Source organism: Lactuca serriola, chromosome 5, assembly GCF_051521515.1.
Source record: "Lactuca serriola cultivar US96UC23 chromosome 5, Lser_US96UC23_V15, whole genome shotgun sequence".
Lineage (NCBI taxonomy): Eukaryota > Viridiplantae > Streptophyta > Magnoliopsida > Asterales > Asteraceae > Lactuca > Lactuca serriola.
In genome coordinates, this window is record NC_136412.1 from 253,075,560 (window position 1) to 253,095,107 (window position 19,548).

At 33.5% G+C, this 19,548-nt stretch overlaps 1 protein-coding gene across 1 annotated transcript; it reads left to right on the forward strand.

The window, feature by feature from the left end:
• Positions 1-7,155: 7,155 nt before the first annotated feature.
• On the forward strand, positions 7,156-13,990 carry LOC145054024 (alpha-L-fucosidase 2-like). The gene is made up of 9 exons (XM_079002158.1): positions 7,156-7,544; positions 10,655-10,800; positions 10,902-11,710; positions 11,795-11,927; positions 12,010-12,168; positions 12,252-12,476; positions 12,552-12,789; positions 13,263-13,458; positions 13,577-13,990. The coding sequence occupies exons 1-9, from the start codon at positions 7,379-7,381 to the stop codon at positions 13,899-13,901; spliced, it is 2,397 nt and encodes a 798-aa protein (XP_078858284.1). The 5' UTR covers positions 7,156-7,378; the 3' UTR covers positions 13,902-13,990.
• The last annotated feature ends 5,558 nt before the right edge of the window (positions 13,991-19,548 follow it).

Consider the following 19,548-nt stretch of genomic DNA (forward strand, 5'->3'; position numbering starts at 1 on the left):
ATTTTGCTCAATATCAGGAATCTCTCAGAACTTCTCCATTATTAGAACCCCCCAACAAAATGGCATTGCTGAAAGAAGAAATAGAACTCTAATTGAATCTAGGAGAACTATGGTAGTTGAAGCTGGTCTTTTTTGGGATGAAGCTGTTAACACAACATGTTATAACCAAAATCGTTCCATCATTGTTAAGTGTCATAGGAAAACTGCCTATGAGCTACTTAAAGGTAGGAAAACAAACATCTCTTACTTTCATGTGTTTGGATGTGTTCTCTATATTTTGACTCAAAGATATTATGGCTCTAAGTTCAAAGCTAAAGATGATGAAGGAGTGTTCCTAGGTTATTCTAGTGTATCCAAATCCTTCTGGGTATTTAATCTTTCAAGGAAAAATGTTAAGGAGACTGCACATGTCACATTCGATGAAGACTCATTAATTCATGATCGGATTGATCATCCTTCATCCATTTTGAACGAACTTAATTACAGTCCTTCAGACCCTGTTCCTGATTTCTTGCCAAATGATACCGAGCCTGTTGTTCCCAATGTTGACTAAACTATAAGCTCTCAACCTATCTTTAAAGATCAGCATGTCATCTCTGAAGAAGCTGAGGCATCTAATCAGGAAGATTTTGTTCCAAATAATACGAATGAATGTTTTAATCCTATAACTCTTCGTGGTCATCTGGAATTTCAAATCATTGGAGATGTAAATTCTAGGATTCTCACTCGTAGCAGAGTCAACAGCAACTTCTGCATGTTTGTGAATTTTGTCTCAATGATTGAACCAAAGAATGTCACCGATGCCTTGAAAGAAGCTGACTGGATCAAGGATATGTAGGATGACCTAAATGAATTTGAGCGACATCGTGTGTGGAATCTTGTTCCTATGCCTCAAGGAAAAACTCTCATTGGCACTCACTGGGTATTCAAAAACAAGATGGATGAAGATGGGATCGTCATGAGAAACAAAGAAAGACTTGTGGCTCAAGGTTTTTGTCGACTGGGAGGATTAGACTATGACGAAACATTTTCCCCCATTGCTAGACTTGAAGAGATTCGTTTGTTTCTTGCTTTTTCCTCATTCAAAAACTTCAAATTCTATCCAATGGACATTAAGACTACTTTCTTACATGGAGATCTTCAAGAAGAATTCTTTCTAAAGCAACAAGATGGATGAATATGGGATCGTCATAGGAAACAAAGCAAGACTTGTGAATTAAATTTTTTTCTCAATTAGAAGGATTAGACTATGATGAAACATTTTCCCCCCATTGCTAGAATTGAAGCAATTCTTCTATTTCTTGCTTTTGCTTCATTCAAAAACTTTAAATTCTATCAAATGGACGTTAAGACTTCCTTCTTGCATGGAGATCTTCAAGACGAATTCTTTCTAAAGCAACCTCTAGGGTTTGAAAGTGAAGAGTTTCCAAGTCATGTATATCATCTTGATAAAGTTGTTTATGGTTTGAAGCATGCACCTAGAGCGTGGTATGACATGTTGGCAAGTTATCTTCTTGAAAGTGATTACAAACGAGGAAAGATTGACAACACTTTTTTCATCAAGCATTCAGGATCTCACATCATTCTTGCTTAAGTGTACGTTGATGATATCATTTTCGGATCCACTGATGAGAAGCTAAGTTCAGAATTCTCTGAAATCATGGCTAAGAAGTTTGAGATGAGTATGATGGGTGAACTAACTTTCTTTTTTGGTTTGCGGGTTAAACAACTAACTAATGGAATTTTTGTTTGTCAAGCTAAATACATTACAGACGTGCTGAAGAAGTTTGGTTTTCTGATTGCAAGCCAACAAAGACTCCAATGCCCTCATAGGTGTTTATCGGCGCCGATCCAACTAGCGCTAATTTGAATACAACCTTGTATTGAGGAATGATAGGTTCACTGGTCTATCTTACTACCAGTCATCCTAAAATTATGTTTGCTACCATATTATGTGCATGTTATCAAGCCTGTCCTAAGGAATCACATCTTCTCGCTATAAAAACGAGTTTCCGTTACTTAAAGAATACACCCAATATTGGGTTATGGTATCCTCGTGATTCTGAGTTTACTATGGTGGGATACACTGATTCCGATCATGGTGGATGTGGCGTTGATCGCAAAGGTACTTTAGGAGGGGATCAAATGCTTAGATATAGATTGGTGAGCTGGTGCAGGAAGAAGTAGACATATATGGCTTGCTCTACCACTGAAGTTGAATATGTAGTCGCCGGAAGGTATTGTGCTCAGATTCTATGGATTCAAAATCAGCTTTTAGATTATGTTCTAAACTTTTCAAAAACTTCTATTTGTTGTGATAACACCAGTGCCATTCAGATGACACAGAACCCAATGCAGCATTCCAAAACCAAGCACATCGATATCCGTCATCACTTCATCAAGGACATTATTCAAAAAGGAAAAGTGGAGTTGTTCTACATCCCATCCACTAATCAACTGCCTGACATTTTCACTAAGGCATTGGACGAGAAGACACTAAACAAATTGATTGCAGATCTTGGCATACTTTCAATGACTTAATTGTTCTCTAAATCTCTTTTACTTTCTTTCTTAAAACACAAAGACAAATGTTGCTTTTATTTTGCTTTTAGAACTTTATAGAGTTTGCTTAAGTTTTGCTTCTAATGTTTACAAGTATTCTCTTTTCTCTCTATTTATCTATCTTTCAGGCCTATCTAAGATTTATTTACACTTCTTCTTTCAGAGTTAGAAAGGTCTGGATTCATCCAAAATGTTTTGAATGTACTTATTTTTTAGAAGAATATTGGCATCAAGTCTTCTTGTTGTTGACAATACTCTTTCTCCTTCACTCATGGGCATCTTTAGGGCGAATACTACCGCTGCCAACTCCAAATACGGGATGCCTCGCATCCTATTTATAGCCGTGAGGCTGCTGGCTACGCGGGGCGTTCCTGTGAGGGTACGCAGGGCATACCTCGGACGCAAGGCGCTCCGGCCTATGCTGCACGTTCATACTAACAGATATCTGAAGTCCGTTGGGTCATCGTGGCCGATCCGAGACCAAGTGATGCGAGAACGCGGGGCGTTCCTCGAACAGCTCGCAAATTGTCATCCCGACTTCAAATTTTCACAACTTTCGCATATGAGCTCAATTTTTGACGTTCTTTATATCCACGCGTAGGTAGAGACGTACTCTACAACTTTTGTTTAGACTCCGTCAGCTAATTTTAACTTTATTTTTAAAGTTATATTTTTAACGGGCCGAGACATGAAAATTTGTTAAAAATTCTTAACTTCTTCATCCGACGTCCGTTTTCATCTGTCTTTTTACTGTTGAGCTACTATTAACGAGTCCTTCAATTCTTGTTTAGGTTGTGTCGGCCAAAAACCGTTCGATCTAATATTCGAACTCCGGGCTGCACACTGTTAAACTGAAACTTAGAAAAATCACAACTTTCTCATACGAAGTCAGATTTGTGCGTTCTTTTTATGCACGCTCTCAGTTTAGCGAATACTACGACTTTCGTTTAGATTGCTAAGGCTAAAAAGCACTTCATCGTAAACTCACTTTTTTACATCACGTAGTGTCGTGCCGGTTCTGTCGCGAAACTTCGACATGCCATAACTTCTTTGTTATAACTCGGATTTCGGCGTTCTTTATATCCACATAATCTTTGTCACAACCACTACAAATTTCTTCATAGATAATGGGCTTGTCTAACGTTTTTTTTACGCATATGTTTATTATATCTTTACAAACAATTATATAATCACATAAAAGCACATAATTCACATAATATTCAAGTAATTCATCTTTATTACTTTAAAATAGGTTACAACAGTTGACCTAGATTATTACATCATCGCATCAATGCTTAGCCTCGAAACACGGGCGTTACACGAATGCACCACCAATCGACCAGAAAAGTTCAAGGACCTTTTTTGTAATTAATTTCTTTTCATTTAACAGTTATAAACCTGAAATTAAAAGTAATTGGGCCATTTAATTCCTTACAGTTACGATTTCAAATTAATCATATCAGTTACATTTTGCAGTATAAATATTGCATTTCTCTCACTGATTGGGTAACACCAGATGATCGAATCGTCTCTTTCTCTCTTCCAGTTCTACTTCTGCTTCTTTCTACTTCTGCAACCAAGGTATTTTCCGGCCTTTTTCAGGGTTCGTGTGATCTTGATCGCTTTCCGCTCTTGTATCGTAGGAAACAAACATCCATATAGAGTGAATTTGTTTTAAGGAAACTGTATTTAACACAGGCCTCAACCAATTTTCTTTCTGTTTGTTCTTTTGTGCACTTTTGGGTGATGTTGTCCTAACACTCATCACCAACGCCGATACTTTTTATTATTGGGATCGAGATCAAGTATCTGAATAATATGACTAAATACAAACATTTTAATCATTTGCGAGCTTGGTGTAGAACAAAGAAAAATATCAACAATGGTTCCTTGCTTAGATCAAGACACAATACGAAAATAATAATTGTTCTTGGTTGATTAATAAACTCATGAGCTTCATTTGAACAACGCATGGGAGTGATTCAGTCGATACATAGGTGCGCTTGAAGTGGGGGGTGTGTTGTCCCTAGTGAGTTGGGCCCTTCCCCATAAGGCCCCACCGTCGGGGCATAAGCGCCCTCTTGCTACCCATATGTGAGGCGTCGTCTTAGCCTTCCCTGACCAGGGTCGCTCCCACACCTATAACGTTCGTGATCGGCCTCCTCAACTGTGTATAGATCGAGAGGCGGGGCGGCACAACCCCAACCAAGGGAGTGGTTACGTTTAGTATGTCCCCCTTCTTCGTTTTGAACAAAGACATTACGATCATTTTAGTCTATAATATAACACTCACTTCTAATGTCACTCCTTTCAACAAGAAATGATTGTTGATTGTTCACACTCTATTTGTTTTATTTTCTTCTTACGGTTGAATAAGAATATAGGTATTAGATATTGTATTTAAATGAAGTGTTTTGGGAACCACAACCACAAATTCATGGTTAGTATTTTTGCATTGATCGTGTTCATTTTGTTTTGGTAAAAATAAGTGTTGTAAAAATCAGAATATATCAAACTCGGTCCAACTTGGAGCAAATCAATCCAATTCAACGAACTCTGTCGAACTTGGAAAAACTAAGTCAAGCTCAGGATTTCTAACTTTTTTCAAATAAACTATAATTATTGACAAATTAATTTAACATAGATCATATATTTACTTATTTATAAATCATTTGTTTTGTTGTTATAAATTTTAATAAACTTATGGTATTTATTAAATATATAATTCTTTTAAAACTAATTTACTTATAAATTACCCAATCTAGTACTCCCTGAATTGACCATCCTATGAATGCCTAACGACTTTTGCAAAACTTGTAAAAACTAATCTAGATTAAAAGTACAAGACCAAAAGTAATGTAAAAAACAATTCAACACCTTATTACCTGGTTACTGTAGAAACATAAAAACATGTGCATTACATCGCAATTTCTACTAGAAATGTAGTGTAAAGAATATGTAAGAGTACTTTTCTTTGCTTTTTCCATCACGTTTAGTAAGAGCCGTGGCGGTGAGGCTAAAGTGCCTAGGAGTTTGAAGAATATAAATGCTTGTTATTGTAATGAAATTACGAAGATATATTTGAATCAGAAGATAAGGGGATTGAGGAAGGGTTTGCATGATAGAAAGGATGATGAGAGATTGTTGGCCGATGACTCCCTAAATATGAAAACAAGATGGAATCGATAGCCTGTGGGTGCCGAGAGAGCCCTATAAATCGATGAGATGGAAGAGGTTTGAGGCATTCAACATGCGATAATTAGAAGACATTGACAACACAACCTCCAAAATAAGCGAAACGTGTTTGACCTAGAGGAGCCAAGAGATGACATACAATAAAGATGATTGTGGGTGATTGAAGAAAAGGTGACCGAAGGTTGGAGCATCAGACGGTGCAAATGGTGTTCACTATGGTGGTGACCGATGCAGGTGGTGGAGAAGGGAAACAGAAGCGCTAAGGGGGAGAGAGTGTGAGAGATGGAAATGCTCAATAGAACCCTAGAACGCCCATGACTATGTTTTGAACCCATGATTTGAAAATATAAAGCTAAAGAGTTTTTTTAACGAGTACAAACATATTTGAATAATGTAGCATGTATTTTTTGTTTGACAATAATTAACACGATGGATATAATGAGAAACTTCTTTGTTTGTCATGAAATTTGGTGTTGTTTGTTTTTTTGAAGCCAAAACGTCTGTAGTCTGCGGACCACATCTGCAAGACTCTGCGGTAGAAGAGGTGGACCAAATGTCTGCAGTCTGTAATAAAATGACTGTTTGTTTTTAACGTCTGCAGTTGTTGAAATAAATTGATTTTTCAAACTTAATTTCATATGATAAACATTAAAAATCTATTTTCAGCAAAAAAAAAAAAAAAAACTACACGGTGACCCATGTTTTTATTGTTTAGGTTAAAATGGGGTCTGAAGACAGTGATCCATGTCTGCGTCAGGGAGACCTTGCACAAACGTTTTTTGATCTGCGCACTTCCGAAAAACAAACACTCTGTAAGGACATATGTCTACGCGTTGTCTGTGCGGCGCAGACAAAAGTGGTTGCGCAGATCTTAAAAAAAAAACAAATAGCCCCTTAGTGTACATTGTAATTCATCATTCATTAAAAGTTTTTTTTTTTTCTTTTTTTTTTTTTTTTTTTTTTTCCTAGCAGTGTTTCCAATAAATAGCATTAAATTTAAATAAAAAAATTGCGATTTTCAAGAAGCATCTTTTGTAATTGATCTTACTTGGTAGAAATAATTAGGGAATTTTAACCTCATTTTTCTATTATTTTTTTAACAGCAAAATGCATTAGAGAAAATCAAAACCAGGCTGGAAACAGTACAGAAATGAGCAAAATCAAAATACAAAATGAAGCCAACACTACAAGGCCAACTAAAATAGGATTGTAAAATGGGAAATGAAATACGGGCCTTCAACATCAAGTAGAAAAACTCCAGAGAGCTATCCCTAACCCTGAGGGTAATTTCGTCCAAAGCATTATTAAGTATGGAATAAAACGATAGAGTGTTTAGGATTAAACGTGAAGGAAGGATATAAGATACCAATCTTATGAGTAAACGCGAAACCCATAATTGATGGCGCATGCTGAAAGAAATCAGTACACACAGGTCCCACACACATGACACACACACACACGCGATAAACGCCATTGTTGTTAGAGCCTGTAATCATTAAATAGTTTGGCCCTCCGATTCCCCATCCTCGGCCGCCCTCTGCTGACTTTCTTGCCCCTTTTCACCATATTTTCCATTAATAGATCAACCATACAACATTAGTGTGTGTGCAGGTGTGTGAAAATGGAAGATGAAGGTGTCGGTGGAGTGGTTGAAGATGAGAAGAAAGTATTGAAGGTTATATCCAAGGAAGAAGCTAAGTATTGGACAGATGCTTTTCCGATTGGCAATGGGCGTCTTGGTGGAATGATTTGGGGTGGTGTTTATTCTGAAACTATCAATCTCAATGGTACGAACACTACACTCTCAACTTTATGACTTGTTTCTTATTCTTATTGATATCATACATTTAAACGTCTTCAAATCTATTATGGTTTGGTCAAATATCTGTTATGATGAAATTTTGGATACTGATCTTGATTTTCTCCAAAGTTGTATCATAATTAGGGTTCACATGAGCGCTAGCCACTCATCTCAAACTCAGTTAAGCGAGCTCGAGGTGAGCTTGTAGTTAGTTTCATGCTCATTTATCAAAAGAGCTCGAGCTAGAGTTCATCTGCCGACCTCGAGCCTATGCATACTTATATAACATATTTTTATTTTTAAATTTATATACTAAAATTATAATTAAATAAGTAAATATTAAATATTAAATATCAAATAATGATAAAAGGAGTTTAAAACACACAAATGAGCTTGATATTTCATTATTAACCGAGCCAAGCTCAAACATTTTAAATCCTCCACGAGTCCACCTTGAGCTTTGAACAAAACTCGAAACGAACCAAGTTCAAGCTCGAACCCCATGAATTTTAAACGAGTTGAGATCAAACTCGACTCGACTAATTTACACTGCTAATGCTCGTAATGAAATTTCGGATATAGATAACTTTTGATTCGATGATTCAACTGTTTTTAATGAGTATAAAATATAACATATTTTTAATGAGTATAAAGTATAACATATTATACAGGATTTGATCGGTAAATTAGGTTTTTTTTTAAAAGCTAATTGACATGGTTCATTGATAACATCATAAAGTTTTTTTCATAAATTTCTAAAAGGTTATACTACAAGTAACCATTTCACTCACATAAATAATCACATCAGGGTTATACAACATTGCGGTATGTATACAAATTGTCTATCTAAATATACCTTTAGATAATTTTTGATAAACCTAGGGGGTGTTTGGCTTATCTTTTTGGGAGCCAAAAGTTCTTTTGGCAAAAATTACAAAAAGACAGTATTTCCTGACTTTTCCAAAAAGTCATTTTTCCTTATATAAAAAATAAAAAAAATAGTTTTTAAAATGGTGTTACCAAACATCTTTTGCATTCTATCTTTTTCACAAAAAACTTTGGGCGAGATAAACCAAACACCCCCCTACATTAGACGTGTTTCGGTGGGGGAATTACAAACTTATGACCCTACAATAAAATGATCTTTTATTTAATAAAATAATATATAACTCAAATAAAATTTTCTTTTAGTCGAGTAGCTTTAAATTTAATCATTGGTATCTAAAAGACAATTAGACAACGAATACATATATATCATAAACGTTTGTCTTGTGTTAGCAATGTTTTTTCATTACCAATAGAGAATTTAATTTAGATTTGAAATCAGATGGGGTTGATTAGGCGTTTTTTGTCCTAAGATTGTTTTATGTAGGGTTTACTAGTGATTTTATAAAATGAATTATTTAAATTTTCTTGAAGTTTCCAATAAAATCCAGTAACAAACTTATATATTTTTACATGCTACTATAAGTTTATTATGTTATTTATATGTGTTATATTTTTCCTGAGACTTTAATACAAATTTAGTCCAAATTAATCTGTCAACTTAAATATTTTCAAAAAAAATTAAACCAAAACCTCAACAAAATAAAAGTTTTAGACCACTAATACTAGCTAGTCCAAACATTTTTAGATCAAAGTGATAATTTCAGTTAATAATCAATACCATTTTACATTTTATTTTTCTTTTTTGATAGTTACAAATGGAATCATCATATTTATTTTGTAATAGAAGTGCATGTAAAGAAAATACTTGTTCAAAGATGTGCTTTCATTTTGAAATAATAATAGTGATCGAGAATGAAATATTGCAAATTAAGTTAATTTTAGATTAATTAAGCATAATGATTGCTAAACTTATATTAAATTTTAGTTTATTTTTAACTTTATTAAAATAGAAATTATTAATAACAGCTTTTTTACACAATCGATACCGTCGGATTGCATATATTTTTTTACTGGAAATTATCTAACAATAAAATATAAGAAAAAGAAAAAGTAATGCCTGTTTTTTATAATTTGTTTGCAAAATAATGATTTTTCTTTCCAATTACTATAATGGTTATGCTAAATAAACCTATTTTTAGGGTATAAATTACATTGTTTTTCAAAATATAATAAATATGTCCAAAATTATATATATATATATATATATATATATATATATATATATATATATATATTATTCTTTTTGAAAACCAAATCAAAATCTTTAAACTTATTTATAACAGATTTTTTTTTAAATATTACTAATTAAACTGAATTAGTGACATTAAGCATACTTCTATTATTATTATTATTATTATTATTATATATCTTATTATTATTATTATTATTATTATATTTTTTTATATTGTTTTATTACTATCATTATTTATCTATTACTTATTTCAATAACGACTAATTATCAATATATCTACTTTTGAATTCGACTTCAAACTTATTATAAACAAATAATGAAATATTTGGGGTATTTATTCATTTTCGAATAAACATGTTTAACCGAGAGGTTTATATTTTTCTTTACTCTTTTGTGTTCCAAACTAACTGCAGCTAACCAAAAGAAACAAGGGTCGAGGGGCTAAACCAGTTTAACTAGTTGAAAAGTCAGGAAATCCTGACTTTTTGTAACTTTTCCAAAAATGACTTTTGGGGTTTGTAAAGCTAAGCCAAACACCCCCGAAGAAGAAGTTGCAGCTAAAGGAAGAAGATGAACTTAGAGAACCCATATAAAGTTCATGCTCATTAATCTGAAGCTATGGCCGACAATGGGTCGATAGGAAGGACGGAGTAGGCAGCAATGCTGACGTTGGGGGTAGGCCGCAGGAAAAAATGAAGATGAGAGAGAGAGAGAGAGAGAGAGAGAGAGAGAGAGAGAGAGAGAGAGAGAGAGAGAGCAGTTGATTTTATTTTTTCTTTTTTCATAATTATTAAAAAGGATGATAGTTTATTTTTTATTTTTTTATGATTATTTAAATACTAAAACAAATAAAAGAATGTAAAACAGAAATAATAAAGGCAAATAGTCGTTTGTTTGGTTGAAATGGAGGTCGATGAACTCAAGGCCACTACCTAACTGTAAATTTGTTTGTGCAGATGATACATTGTGGACAGGAAGTCCAGGTAACTACACAAATCCAGATGCCCCAAAAGCACTATCCGAGGTCCGAAAACTTGTGGACGACGGAAACTATGCCGAAGCTACTACTGCTGCCGTCAAATTATCCGGCGAACCCTCCGCCGTATGCTTCTTCATTTACTTTTTTAATTGATGCACAAACTTTCCTTCCTTTTATAACTTGAATGTAAATACAATCTAATCTCTCTTCTCTTTCTCTCTCAGGCGTACCAGCTTGTGGGCGATATCAATCTCGAATTCGACAACACTGCTGCTGCCTACGACGCGACAACGTATCAACGAGAGCTTGACCTAAACACCGCTACAGTAAAAGTCGGGTACTCCATTGGAGAAGTTGAATTCGCGAGGGAATATTTCGCCTCATTCCCTGATCAACTCATCGTCTCCAAAGTTTCTGCAAACAAATCAGGTTCTTTGTCTTTCACTGTATCTCTTAATAGCCAGCTACCTCATCGTTCATCTGTGAATGCTCAAAATCAGATCGTTATGGAAAGAGCCGAAAATGACGATAACTCTGAGTCAATTAAGTTTTCTGCTATCCTTGATTTGCGAATTAGCGATGGAATCGGCACCATAACTGTTACAGAAGACAACAAAATTAAGGTCGTAGGATGTGATTGGGGTGTCATACTTTTAGCTGCATCGTCTTCATTTGAAAGCCCTTTCGCTAAGCCTTCTGATTCAACGAAAAACCCTACATCTGAGGCTTTGAATACTTTAAATTCGGTCAAGGATTTTTCATATGAACAACTTTACACTCGTCACTTGGATGATTATCAGAAACTTTTTCATCGTGTCTCGATTGATCTTTCGAAAACCGATTCAGAAGATGTGACAGAGAACATGGTGGCAACATCAGAGAGGGTGAAATCTTTCAAAACAGATGAAGATCCTTCGTTGATCGAGCTGCTATTCCAATACGGTCGTTATCTTCTTATTTCATGTTCAAGACCTGGAACTCAGCCTGCAAACCTTCAGGGTATATGGAATGATAAAGTCACACCACCATGGGAGTAAGCTATTCCATTCCGAATCCGACCTTTTTGTTTACAAAATGGAAATTAAAACCATTTTTATTGTCTTATATATATTTTCAGTGGTGCACCACACTTGAACATCAATCTTCAAATGAATTACTGGCCTTCACTTTCCTGCAACCTCCATGAATGCCAAGAGCCTTTGTTCGATTACATTGAATCACTTTCTGTAAACGGAACCAAAACCGCAACAGTAAGACGACTTTGAACTTTCTATTTTCTTATTATGAAAAAGCGCCAAAATAGTAAATGACTAATTTACCCCTATGCTAAAGGTAAACTACGAGACAAACGGGTGGGTTGCACACCAAGTATCGGATATATGGGCCAAAACATCACCTGATCGTGGTGAAGCTGTATGGGCTTTATGGCCCATGGGTGGAGCATGGCTTTGTACCCATTTATGGGAACATTATACTTATACAATGAACAAAGTAAGACCCTCGGGTTTTTTTTTTTTTTTTTTTTGTTATCTTCACATATATTAATATATATGCTGACTTTGGTTGAAAAAAAGGATTTTTTAGCAACAAAAGCATACCCGTTGCTAGAAGGATGTGTTTCTTTTCTTTTGGACTGGTTGATTGAAGGAAAAGAAGGATTTCTTCAAACTAACCCATCAACTTCACCCGAACACATGTTCACTACACCTGATGGTAAACCAGCTAGTGTCAGCTATTCAACCACCATGGATGTGTCGATCATTCAAGAAGTTTTTTTTGCAGTTGTATCTGCTGCTCAGGTATAACACAGTACAACTTGTTCTGTCATGTCATGGATTGTACTGTATGACAACTGAATGGTTGGAAACAAACAGGTTTTGGGAAAAGGTGAAGATGATTTGATCAAGAAAGTTGTTGAAGCTCAAGGGAGACTTGAGCCAACAAAAATTGGTAAAGATGGTTCGATTATGGAATGGGCGGAGGATTTTGAGGATCCAGATGTGCATCATCGCCATATTTCACACCTATTTGGATTGTTTCCCGGGCATACAATAACGGTTGATAAAACACCGGATCTATGTACAGCTGCTGATGTCACTCTTAATAAAAGAGGTGCTACTATATCACATTTTATGATAAACTAACCCAAAAAAAATGGAAGGTCATATCATAATATCAATAATAAAATCATCATCTTTTCAACAATTGTTACAAAATACCAACTTATTTAGCGGGAAAAAAAAAGTTTTTTTAGTAATATTTATTGCAAATTGACATAAATTTTTGCAAAGATATAATTCTAGTTCTTCAAAAAAAAAAAAAAAAAAAAAAAAAAAAAAAAAAAAAAAAAAACTCGTGAAATTGGCTAACATAGGAAAACTTGAGAATGTATTTGGTTTCTCCTAGAAAGATTGTGGGGTTAAGTCTTTTTAATTGAAAAAGAAACAATGCTTAAAGAAACTACATGTATGGTTGAAAATATAAATCATGTTATGTTTGTAAAAATTGAAAATATGATCTTATAGTATTATAGATTGATATATATCAAACATTATTTACGTGATTCAACATTTTTATTTAAAAAGGAGAGGAGGGTCCCGGGTGGTCAACTACATGGAAAGCGGCTTCATGGGCCCGACTTCACAACAGTGACCATGCATACCGAATGGTCAAACATTTGTTTGACTTGGTTGACCCTGAAAACGAAGCCAACTATGAAGGTGGACTTTATAGTAATTTATTCACCGCACATCCGCCTTTCCAAATCGATGGCAATTTCGGGTAATTACAAATTACCATATTTTACATATGTTTGCCGAATAATCTATAATTAATAAAATGTTGAATGGATAAATGATGTATGTTTGGAGATACTGAAATTGTACTTGTTGATGTACAGTTTCAGTGCAGCTATAGCAGAGATGGTGATCCAAAGCACCGTGAATGATATTTACTTGCTTCCGGCACTTCCTAAAGATAAATGGGGGAGTGGATCGGTGAAAGGTCTAAAGGCACGTGGGAATGTAACTGTGAGTGTTTCATGGAATGATGGAGGTCTGAATGAGTTCAAACTTTGGTCCCCAAATGACAACAATTTAGAGGCGGTGGAAAGTGAAAGTGTCACAAGAACTATACATTACGATGAAATGAGTGTCGTGGCAAAAATGTTGAAAGGAACAGTATATACTTTTGATAAGGAACTACAATTCATAAAGGCGGATTGAATTCTTTGTTAAATTCACAAGTATTTTCTATAAATAAATAGTATATATGTTCAATTTGACAAGGATTCAATAATATGTATTTGTGTCTATATGTTATATGGTTTATGGCTTTTAAAAGTTTTATAAATCATTTTGCACATGTATTTGGATGGTTAACACATACATGAGAATGGCTATAAGTCTCACATATTTGAGTAAATGCTATTATGCTTCTTAAACCATGGAAATGGGATAAGGTGCACGACATTGTTTTAGACTTTTAGTTACTTATGTTTTTAATACATGTGTCTTTTATCAGATGTTTATGTGTTCATTTTATGATATGAACTTATGAACTTAGTAGGCGACATTCCACCAATGTAAGAGACACTTCACCTCCTCGAAATCTTCCTTCCTCAAGACTTTAGGCAAGTTAGCAATATGGTTCATGTCCCTCAAGACTTTAGGCAAGTTAGCAATATGGTTCATGTCCCTTACGCAGCATAAAATACAGGCGGCAGCGTCCACGACCAATAGGACTTCAGGATCGAGGTCTTTTTCATCTAGAGCAATATAATCATCGTTAGACTACCTTCTCTTTTCATATTTTGGAGTTACTCCCTAATATCGTGCCCGCATAGGATTCATTCCCTTGCTTCTCAATATTTTATGTGAACTTAACAGCATTAGGACCGTTCTTGCCTTTGTTACCCACCCATACCGACTTTTGCACAATCTTCGACCTCTCAAATCGAATAGATGACACCCAAAATTTTCAATTAATCTATTCTTATCTTTTAACTCGTAGAAATTGAATGAAAGCAATTTGATCGTTTCAAAGGAACGTATACAACCAATCTGACTGCTCGCATAACTTCCACAGTTTCATCCACCAACTTAAAACTAGGGTTCAGTTTGCTTGTTTTCGAATAAATCTTTTGTGACCGCTACTAGAAAAAAAAAAGATGGATTTTCTACTCATGTTTTCGAGGAAAAAGAATTTATCAGGATTCCAACACATTAATGAGGATATTCCTAGAAAAAACTAGAAACTTGATTTTCTCAAAGTTCCTAGAAAAGACATTTTCTAAAATCTTTATGAATACTTAACTTTCCCAGATATTTCCTCATTAATATTTTTTTAACAATTTTGTTATGACAAAATAAATCATATCGTTTTTAAGCAGAAAGATAAAAAAAATGACTTTATAAATACATTCAGTTATCCCTGCTTTTCCTAGGAATTTATAAATACTTCATTTTCCTCGACATTCCCTTGGTATTTGTCACGAATTTCATAGGAATGAGAAATTTCATAGGAACTTGCTTATAAATGATCATTTTATAAATACACTTATTCGTTACTTAAATGAATTGAAACCTCCCAAGTTGGCTATAACAACCCGTATTTTTCATAAAATATTTCACATTAAATTCTGGAAAATATAAGAGTAATTCTCATTGTTTACAAAACCAGAATTTCAAAAATATTTCCAAAAGTATTTCAATAAAAAAATACGGGTGTACCAATCATATCCTAACCACAATTCAAGCAATAAGAATAATACATGAAACAAAAGTTCATTCCAAGTTCTTGATGCATCTAGGTCCACTATCTCTATGATTTGCTATCTAAAACTGTAAACACATGGAAACAATAATATATATAAAATCATTCATTAGTTAATGTACTTCATAACGTAACTAGTCAAATAAGTGACCATGCATCTTTACTCTTAACGGTAGACAATTAACAGGTCTTTATCATCTCTAAAGTTCCCATACAAAACTCTAGACATTCTTTTTTATTGCAATACCTATTTTTTACTCAATACATACATATGCACATAACATCATAATAAACATAACATTCACATAACACATTTTATCCAACATGTCTCTATCTAACAATGATGTAATTTACATTCACATATTCATTTCCACATACTTTAACATCAATCTATCCCACAACATCATATTCTAAAGGGAAGTATGACCCACCTCTTTGAAGACAATGACAACCAACTTCCAAGCTTCTTCAAACCTTCTTGTGGAGAACTCCAACTCCACTTTTGCCACCACCCTTACAATCCATATAAATTAAGCTCCCTTTTAAACAAAACTTAACCTATTAAGAGCTCAATAACATTTCTACCCAAAATCTCATATTTTGGGTGGAACTCCTTATTGACAATCTTTTTTCAATGAACCTGTTAAACTACCCTAATCAAGATTTTCAATACTTAATATAACAAGTTCGTAACACACATTAACCATTTCATGATTTTCCAAAGCTACGGTTTCTAACCCTAATAATCAAAACATGAATTTAGACATAGAACTTCCATAGAAATCTTGTATTAAGCTTCTCAACATATTATTAAAAATTACTAACAAGTTATTCATGACTAATCTTGCATAACTAGCTCAAATCACCAAAACACCATTAAAGCCCTAAAAGCTTGAAAATTGAGAAGATTGTACCTCAAGGAGCTTCTAATACTCAAACCTTGCCACAATCACCCTTTATCTCCCTAAGAACTTTCTTCAAGCTCAAAATTGTTGGAGCCTCGCTCTAGAGTGTTGGGGGTGTGTTTGAGAGAAAATGAGCCCTAAAATATCTATTAACATGTCTCTAAACTACGTTGTGACTACATCGCGATACACATATACAACATCGTGGTAATGTTGCCTACAAACTACAACGAAATCTTGTCTAAACCACCACCTCAACCACCACACTACGGTAAGCCTCTCACCGCACCATGGTGGAGTTGGAATCAACTTTCTCATTCATTTTTTAATGCATTTCCAACCCAATCTTTTATATATATATATATATATATATATATATATATATATATATATAGGATCAAATGAGAACACCAAAAACGTTGAGAACGCGAGAACAATTCTCGACCAACCAATTTATAAGGTTAAGTTACTAATTTAATATTTAAATTAAATTGCAACTCCTAAAATGTAGAGATAATGATTTTAGTTACTTAAAACTTTCATTTAATTTAAATATTTTCGGTATTTTAAAATATACCAAAAAGATACTTAGGTAATTTTATCAGCTTGATCCTTAATATCAGCCATCATCATCTCTCACGTCTCTATACCTACGCTCATGAATTTTTGAAGAGAACCCTAATTGATACGTCTTCTTCACTGATCAAGCAACCCTGCATTCGTCAAAAAACAGTGATTTAATGTATATTCATTTGTAAATAAGAATATTTATTTGTGATTACATGTATTCATTTGTGAAAAAATGATAAAATTTTTGAAATTTTTTATTTTAAATTGATGAAAAAAACATTGAATTCATGTTTGATGCGTATTATTTGTAAATAGAAGTATATATTTATTTGTGATTGCGAATAAAAATTTAATCATTTGTGATGGAGCAGGAATCTATTTGTTATATTAGTTTTTGAACAAAAACTTTATTTGTAAATACAAATATATTTATTTGTGATTGAAGTTGTATAAAAAGAAAAAAAACGTGAAAGTGATAAAAAAATATTTTTTTTGTTCTATTAACTACAAATATTATTAATTTTGAAGTAACTAAAATCATTGTCCCTAGATTTTAGAAGTTGCAATGTAATTCAAATATTAAATTTATAAATTGGTTGGTGCAGAATTGTTATCGCGTTCTATATATTTTAGGTGTTTTCATTTGCTAATATATATATATATATATATATATATATATATATATATATATATATATATATATATATATATATATATATATGACAGGTACGTAGTCGGCGGACTGAGATCAAATGATTAATCAGCTAGGTGGAGATTAATCGGGTACCATTAATTGCTAAATTGTTGAATTTTAAAAATAATATCATATCAAACTTCGTAAATACCACTAATATGATAAATAAATAGCATAATATGAATAATACAACACTCATCATGCCTCAAATAATTTTCATTGAGATAAAACTTCTTCAAAATGTTAAAATTTCATTGTTTTATAATGTTTCACTCATTATGTATGCAATGATTAATCGTTAGGCGCTATCTAATCGCTTGAGTAGCGCCTATGTATTAATCGAAGATTAATCGGGACCTAGTCGGGACTTTTACAACGGTGTGTGTGTGTGTGTGTGTGTGTGTGTATATATATATATATATATATATATATATATATATATATATATATATATATATATATTCACTCTATTAAATTTTGAGGAGTAATGAACACCTACCAAATGATTCCCAACATGCAAATCTTACCTAGAAAATAAGTGTGTTACTAAACACCCGCTAAATCATTTCTATTATCTAAATTATACAAAGGAAAAAAAAAACAATCAAATAAAAAAATAAAGCAAAAACATAAAATCAAAAGGAAAAAGGAAAAACAAAAAGGTAAAAATAATCTAAATCTAAAATAAGAGGTGTTTGGGTAATTAATGGGGATGAATTTGGTAAAATAAATTTAAAAAGGAAAAAAGTTGATGAGTAACTAGTGAAGTTTTGCACGGGTCACTTTTACTATGGTTATGCTCAACACCATCAATGAGCTGCTGAAAGAATCTTCTAGCTTCTCTTCACTAAGGCGTTCATCATAGACCCGGTGAATATGCATTAGATTTATGAGTCCATGGAAACCAAATGACCAAAATACATCCATTTGACCTTGCTTGGAGAGCTGAGACTTACAACTTTATCAAATAGCTCACCTTCAAATTTTAACATAGGTGGGAGTGGCTTAAATATTTTAAATAAATTAATAGACATGCGAATCATTAAATTGCACAAGGATGATATCATTTTATTCCAACATAAACTCAAGATGTGAAGTGTAAATCTGAAGAACCCAAATGCAAAGTGTGAAACCTAGTATATTGTCACTAAAAGCTATAGGTTAAAAACAATCAGCATCACCTAAAACTTGTGATCCAAAGAAAAAGTTAAAAAAATCAAAATCAAAACACTTAGCCACCAAGTTAGCCACCAAATTGTTCTTTCGTTCAAAACCCCACGTCAAAAATCTAACATCAAAAAATAGTTAAACACAACAAAAAAAAAATACGAAAATTGTTGCATCAAAGAACAAAAATCATACCCTTTTTTTAAGATTCATCACCAACATCTAAAGTTTAAATCTTGTACCTTTTTATCTGCAGTTTCTGCATTTGAACAATGATTCTTCAAAACCGTTGCAATGCCAACCTCATATGCAACCGTAAGCTTCCGAAATTAGCTGTATGAACCCGATTCCACACCGATGAAGATGACAGCGACGATACAATAGAAAGTGTATAAGATGATAGTTAAGGAAAAAATAAGTTTGTGATCAAACACACGTAAAATAGATATACCCGTTTCATGATTTAATGAGATATATAGATTGATGTAATGAATGACAACTGAGTGTTCAAGAATCGTATACTTGGCTGGAGCACCATGATCACCTTCAAGAAAGCAAATCCAAATAAAAATCCCAAAAAAAAAAAAAAAAAAAACAAAGTTCACAAAAAAGGTATTAACAAAATTGGAATGACTAAACCTTCACTGATTCACTTCTTCCCGTGACACACTGAAACACAACATATCGTTTAATACGTTAATGATAAAATGTTATAACAGGATATGTCTCTCTTTCTATAAAGCAAAATAGCAGGTGTTTTTT

Excerpts from the sequence above, each read along its gene's own strand:
- LOC145054024 (XM_079002158.1), top strand. The coding sequence starts at position 7,379 with ATGGAAGATGAAGGTGTCGGTGGAGTGGTTGAAGATGAGAAGAAAGTA. Across the intron at positions 7,545-10,654 it reads TGAAACTATCAATCTCAATG|ATGATACATTGTGGACAGGA; the intron begins GTACGAACACTA and ends TTGTTTGTGCAG. Across the intron at positions 13,459-13,576 it reads CAAATCGATGGCAATTTCGG|TTTCAGTGCAGCTATAGCAG; the intron begins GTAATTACAAAT and ends GTTGATGTACAG.